At 38.2% G+C, this 7,028-nt stretch overlaps 1 protein-coding gene across 1 annotated transcript in view; it reads right to left on the bottom strand.

Annotated features, from left to right (window-relative positions):
* Positions 1 to 238: 238 nt before the first annotated feature.
* WASL (WASP like actin nucleation promoting factor) overlaps positions 239 to 7,028 on the bottom strand; it is a 48,853-nt gene continuing 42,063 nt past the window's right edge. Inside the window, exons 9-11 of the mRNA XM_030238028.2 lie at positions 5,630 to 6,150; positions 4,433 to 4,541; positions 239 to 3,024 (exon numbers count right to left, since the gene is read on the bottom strand). Coding sequence (XP_030093888.2) covers positions 2,963 to 3,024; positions 4,433 to 4,541; positions 5,630 to 6,150 — 692 coding nt within the window. The 3' untranslated portion in view covers positions 239 to 2,962. The remainder of the gene's footprint in view (positions 3,025 to 4,432; positions 4,542 to 5,629; positions 6,151 to 7,028) is intronic.

Here is a 7,028-nt window from a genome sequence, read left to right as displayed (position 1 = left end):
CTCAGCAGCGGTGAGATCTGCCAGGAGGACGGGGTGTCACATTCTTACTCATTGTGTTTACTCAACAGCACAATCCAACTTGCCAGAGACATGAAACTACTGCGATCTGACAGTGGCTATTTACTGCTTTGTGAACTTGGCCAGGTGGCCAAAGTCACTTTTAAAGTGTGTAATCAATCTACAGATCTATTTTAAAACCTGTGCCGCAATCAGCACTTAAAAACCACACAGTTTTACATTAGTTGGGTCAAATTAATTTTATTATGCTTCATGATGAATTGCCACCAGTGCAACATCCTATTCACTGTACATTTCAAAAATTCACATACTAAAAATTTCAGTTTGATAAATGGAAAACTGAATGATTGAGAAGTTCTTACGAATTTCATACGTACAAGTGGCTAGCTGATATTGTCTATGCACATAGAGTGTTGAGATACAAAAGCCTCATGCTAGTTTGTTAATTGCTAAGGCTATCTGGACAGTCAATTAACCAGAATATATAAGAGGCCTTCATTACAATGTTTAGCAACAATGCACCAGTATCAGGAATTGCTGTTTTCTGCTCGGAGCAAAAGTGGCAGAGTGCTGAAGCATGCAGCCATGACTAACTTAACTGCCATCGCAGTCTGTATGCCTGAAATTTATCATGAACAAACACTACTTGAAAGTAAATATTAACCTGGACACCACAGGTGTGAGTGTACTTTTATATAAAGAAATAGAAAACCCAAAAACTTTCTTTGGCCAGTATCTACAAATCAAAGTTTTATTCAATAATGCAACTTCAGAGCTCCCAAACTCCAGAAGAGAAATTTGATTAATGAACTGTGATGCTTAATTATTAACTATATTACAGAAATTCCAATCCTGGGAACATAACAGCTAAACATATCTAGTAAGTAGCATGTTAAGAAAACCTCTAGGCCTCATCTGCTTAATTTTAAAATGCCCTATATGCAATAAAAATAAGAGTGCAGTGCCGGAAGTTATATGAAAGCCGTACAAATATTTTCCTTATACACAAATTGCTAACTCCACTGCCATTAGCTACACCAGGCTGCACTTGCACTTGATCCAAAGCTCAAGCCATTACAGCAGCAAAGCTAGCAGGAAGTGTTTCCAGCAGCAGAGGCCAATGAGAAAGTTACTGCAAGAAAGTGAGACCACTTGGCAATATTTTTTCTCAAGTTATGTGCTTGAATTACTCTTGGAAGGAAGTTAGCATCCTCTGAATAATTTAACTACAACCTTACCTCTCCCACTACTTTTCAGCAACTTTCTTTTCTCCTCCTACATCTAAATTAATTTGCTAAAGACTAGGTTATAACTGGGTTAGAAATCCAAGCCGTATCATGCAGGTCCAGCCTGTCAAGATCAGGTCAACACCGGGTTTCAGTCAATACTTTTCTGATAACTTAAATTTCGTTTGATACCCTGACTACAGTCAAAGACCCAGGACACTATGCATTAACTACACTCCAAATGTAACTGACTTTAATGAACATTCTGTGTCCGATAATGTGGTTTTTAAAAAGATTTTCTACCTGAAAATTACAGTAAGTACAGTAATTAATGCTGCAGATATTAAATACCCACTTAGCCTAGATTAGTATTTCGTAATAGGCAGATGTGCCAATGTTTACTGCACTACAAAGTACAATGTATATAAATGTGCAAGCTGTGAAATGAAAATCCCATTTTCTGTCCACTTATTCAAATACTATTCTTGTGAATCAGGTTCTTGATCTTCATCACAACCCTTGGTCTTAAAGCCAACATATGAAGACAAAATACTGCCATAAAGTTCAGTACTTTACACTCCATAGTGTATAATTCTGATTTAATGAGACTTTCCAACCTACAGGATGTAGGATTGGTGTTTCAGCATCTGCTGTGTACCATAAAGCAAAGACTGCAAAGTAATACCACTTGTGTTTATTAGTACACCCATGTCCTACAAATTTTAAAAAGTAATTAAATGCTATTGAAGCAAGCCTTAAATGCAGCCCTTCAGCCTAAAAACCACAAAAAATTGATTTTAAAAATAGATCAAACTGTAGTGATTGCCAGCCTCCAGTACAGCCTCCAGTAATTTAAACATCTTCATGCTGAAAGTAAGAGCAGGGAAGAAAAAAAAAAAAAAAAACAAACCCAACCAACCAACAAAACCCAACCCCTCAAAAACCCTCCCTTAAAACCCCAAACCAAAACAAACCAACCAAAAGTTGAACTTGTTTTCATCAAAGTTGCCTTTGCCACTATGACAATACAGAGCCACCCTGTTTAACTTCAGATAGAGGTCCCCCATTGAAGAATTTAATTACTACTGCTGCTCAATAGCAGTCAGTACTATAGGTAGGGCAAGGTAGTTTTCACAACTAGCTGGGCATTTCTGCAGTGCTTTTGTGTTATGTAAAGCATACTGCTAAGATTTGACCTGCAATGCTTTGATGTATTTGAAACCATGCAATAGTATAAACCAGCTTCAACATTCATATAGCATTTCATTTGAAATCAAGGGGCTAAATAAACTAAGAGCTGCATCACTTAAAGAACATAGTGCTATACTAGGCTTTAATAAGAAAATTTAGATACAGAAAAAGTAGGGTATGAAAATAGTGTTTTCCTTCTTGCATTATAACTAAATTACATTAAGGTATTTGTCAGTCTCACATATTACATTTAAACTCCCTTATTGATGGAATGGAAAGTATTCACATGTACATTATCATCCAGGTGTAAACTTGCACACATTAACAGGGAGTAGCTTTGTAGAGGATTATGACAAACCTTTACAGATTAAATGAGGTATTGCACAGATTAATAAAAAAGCAAAAGGCAACAAAAATATACAGCAAATTGGTAGAACATTTACATGATAATTTTACAGAATCCATAGACAGAAAGCAGTGTTTAGTATATCATTCACCTTAAAAAATATATATATAATAATATATGATCAATCATCCCATTCGTCATCATCCTCAAAGTCTTCTTCATCATCTTCATCCTCATCTTCATCTGTAAAATAGGAAAAGCAAGTCACTTTCATGCACAGAATTAACATGATAAAAAGATTACTGTTTTCTATCACAATTTTCTGAAAAGAGAACTATCAGTTCAAGGTCGTCATGACAATACATTTAGTAATACTCTATTTTAAGATTGCTAGATATGACATCCAGTTCAGACAGTTACTAGCTGGAAATTAAATCTAATTTGTTTCTTTATTCACTCTTCATCATAATGGAAAAATATGCTTTTTTCTAGAGAAAAAGAATCAGAAATTCTTGTTTAACAGTTACTATTTATTACTGTTTTTTAAAGAATGTGCAAGTTGCCAGCTTCTTCCAGACTGGGTGTTAAATTTCAGGAACAGATTAATTTCTGGAATGTAAGAACTGCTTCCCCAGGTTTGTTACGTAATGGAATTTGTTTACTTTACAAGCAGGTAAAAAAACAGCCCTCTGAAAAAGGTCTGGTGAGCTAAAGACCGTGTGGATACTGGAATATTCAAAGCTGTGTAAATGAACATCAACTTCAAAGTCAATGCTTGTTGACTTTATTCAGCTTTCTCCTTTTTTTATATACATCATTTAAAAATGTACCCTGATAAAATTAAACTACTTTTTTGTTGGACAAAAGGATTTCCTTCCCATAGGAAAAAACTATAAGGGAGCATTTAGCTCCCTTCAGGTATTTAATTTATGTTAAGTACCAAAACTGGCAATTACATAGGGCAGCATATCATCAAACCATACTGCACTTGGTCAGATGTTCTGTAGACTGCATATCCAGTTCTGATATCAAGACAAGTTCCAGAAATGTATCAAAGCCTAAGCAGAACAGACGTACCCAAACAGCTGCATTGCAGCTACTGAACTACATTTATTACAAGCTGGTATTTGAGAAATGCAAATGCTCTTGAGGCCCTTATTTTTCCCAGTGCTTAAGCATGGGAAGTTGATTCAGTCCTGGTAGAAGCCTGGTCAAGTAACACTGCTCCTTATTCAGGAAGAGGCGGCCAAAGCCCACCAGAACTGACAGCACAGGAACTGAATAATGGCAAGAGATTTAGCATCACCAAACAGAAAGCATTAAAAACTTTCTTCCAAAATATTTTGACTGCTTATGTCATCAGACAGCTAGAAAACAAAAACAAGTCAGTTGCAACAAAAACAAAAATCTTCTAACGATATTAACTTTGCTTAGTAACTCAGTTGAGGATTACTGCGAGTTGCTAGACCCCAGGAATTCAAAGCCATGTGAAGGAATCATTCAGCCCATTGCCAGGGCACTACCGAGAGCAGTCTGCCCTGCACTATTTGCTGGAATCCATGCTTTTCTCCAGCAGCATTTTACAATACATAGAAGTGTTAACTCTCGAAAACCTGACACTGTGAGGTCAGAAAAATTCCATCAGACGCACCTGAAGAATGAATGGCTTTGCTCCTTTTCTGCATAACTTCCATTAATGCACCTACAATCCCTGAGGTGGGTGCAGGTGTAGGTGGTGCACTTTCCTGACCATCAGATACCTTGGAAAAAGGATTACAATAGAAAGATGCAATTAGTATAACAGAATCTCTGTATTTTGAGACAAACTTCCTTGTACTATTATTGAGTTTATTTTCCACCAGAAGAAAGTGTGGAACAGCTTGTTCCTTTAGCTCAAACTGCAAAATCTTTAGTAAAAAAAGACAACTTTTTTACTATATAACAGAACTGTAGTTACCTATACCCAAGTTTAAATATTTCAGCTCTGATGAAGTGAGTGCTCACCTAAATGAAAGCTTCCTAATATGGTTGTACAGGCATGACTTGTGTGGCTGCATAACCATTATTTATTTTATCTTTGGAATATACCACAAAATATTTTTCATTGCTTGGGTTTGTAAACTGAGTCTGCTTTGGGCTATTAATCCCTTCTGAAGTAATTAACTTTGATAATGCCTACCTCTAATGGCAAATAAATATTAACACACCCTTACACTTTTTACAGAAGCCTCAATTGCAGAGGAGTGGCAAAAAATAAGTATCAACAGGCAAAATAGTTTTCAAGAGATCATTTTTAAGATAATCAGTGGCATCAGTAAGAAACAGTAATAGCCTGTTCTGCAGCTGGGACAGCTACAGCATCTCTTATGGGCAGCACTTGTCAAAACACAAGCAGACACCTTGTTACAAGCCTCAATATTTGCAGAACCCAGGTCCATTCTAAGATGAACATAAAAACAAACTAATAAATCTAGTGTTTGCCTTCCAGTACTGTTACTCCTAAACTCATCTCCTGCAGTTTAGATTATTTAAACGAATAGTCAGGGAAGCAGCAATCTTTCATAATCCTTGCAAAAGTTCTGTACAGCCATGATACTATGGCATCATCATTGCAGGATTTACAGATTTTACTCAAAAGTGAGGACTGAGTTTGAAAGGGTAACTTCATGCACCAAAACTCATTGGTAGCAAATGTGTGTTCTTTGCATTTTCTTAGTACTACTGTTTAGTCATCGCTTCAGAAACTCTAAAACTTACAATCCAGCCCCCAAAGCAGAGCCACTTTTTACTCTTCACACTGCATTTGCAAGTCCCAAGAGAACCTGGATGAGAAACAGCTTTTACTCACAGATTTCAACTGTATACCCTGTCGTATCTGGTCTAGCAGTGCATCTCTTCCTGAGCAGGACACTGGTCGACTGTTCTGTTCTACCTTCTTTAACTGAGCTCCTTCTCTGATTTGATCCAAGAGTGCTGCTTTGTTTCCCGAAGGAACTGGAAGCTGGTGATCAACCTCTGAAGGAAGGCCTGGTGGTGGAGGTGGACCAGGAGGGGGTGGAGGAGGTGGAGGGGGCGGAGGAACAGATGACCCGCTTGCTGGTGGCGGTGGGGGCGGAGGAGGGCCGGATGGTGCGGATGAGGAATGCACGGGTGGTGGTGGAGGATACATCCGGTTGGGAGGAGGCGGGGGCACTGTTGCACCAGGTCTAGATGGAGGTGGGGGTGGAGGTGCTGCTGTGGGAGCCCTTGAAGGAGGTGGAGGTGGTGCCCCTCGGCCCCTAGCAGGGGGAGGAGGAGGGCCCGAGCTATGGGGAGGGGGAGGTGGAGGTGGAGGGGGTCCTCCTCTGCACGGTGGTGGTGGAGGTGGAGCTGAAATGAAACAAAACAACTTTGAATTACCTGCTACTCAATAACAGTAAGTCTTTCAGAGACCAGTAGAAAAAGAACTCAGACTGTGCCTTGCCTTTTGCAAGGATCTCTGTGCCTGTGCAAATTTTACCAATTCTGGATTAAAAATGGATACAGCTGAATATAAACTATGGCTATAGGGCAAACCAAGCCATAGACAAAGCCTATGTCAGGTGTATATTTTGTAAAAAAAATCAACCACTGCAGGAAGCAGGTGCAAGACTTAGAATGACTGATTAAAGCTCAGAAGAATCCTGTAAAATTTTGTTGAGCTAGGACAGAACAAAAGAGAAAAAACTTTTCAGAAAATACACTTAAAGTTAAATACAAAACTCCCACTTTCTAATCTATCCATTATTTTATTAACTACATCATCAAACATTTTTAAAGCAGTATTTTCTAGTAATACCCCCCTCCCTCTAACTAATGCATTATAATGCAGCATAAACTGACTCTTAGTCTCCTTTACTGAAAATTACTTCCAACAGTATCTTTATGGCAAGGGCTGTAAAAAGGAAACAACTTTAGGGCTACACACAGGATCATTTCTCTGTGAAGTGGCCTTGAAATGTACTTGCTCTGCTAATGGCATTTTAAGTAGCACTGTTTCATTTCCTCTTCCATTAAGCATCTAATGGCTCATGGTACTTTAGGTTGCGTGGTTGCTACACATAACTACTTAATAATCCAGGTGCCATCATATAACTAAGAAAATTCATGTTTGATTTCACATGCCTTTATAATAAAAAGGGTATTACACTCAAGATACTTCTTTACTTCTTCTATTACCCCTTTCATGTTACTGGCAAAGAAAGCAGGCTGGCTGCACTGGCATAGAG

Source organism: Serinus canaria, chromosome 1A, assembly GCF_022539315.1.
Source record: "Serinus canaria isolate serCan28SL12 chromosome 1A, serCan2020, whole genome shotgun sequence".
Taxonomy (NCBI): Eukaryota; Metazoa; Chordata; class Aves; order Passeriformes; family Fringillidae; genus Serinus; species Serinus canaria.
The sequence above is the reverse complement of the archived record's forward strand: the minus strand, read 5'-3'. Positions and strand labels throughout refer to the sequence as shown.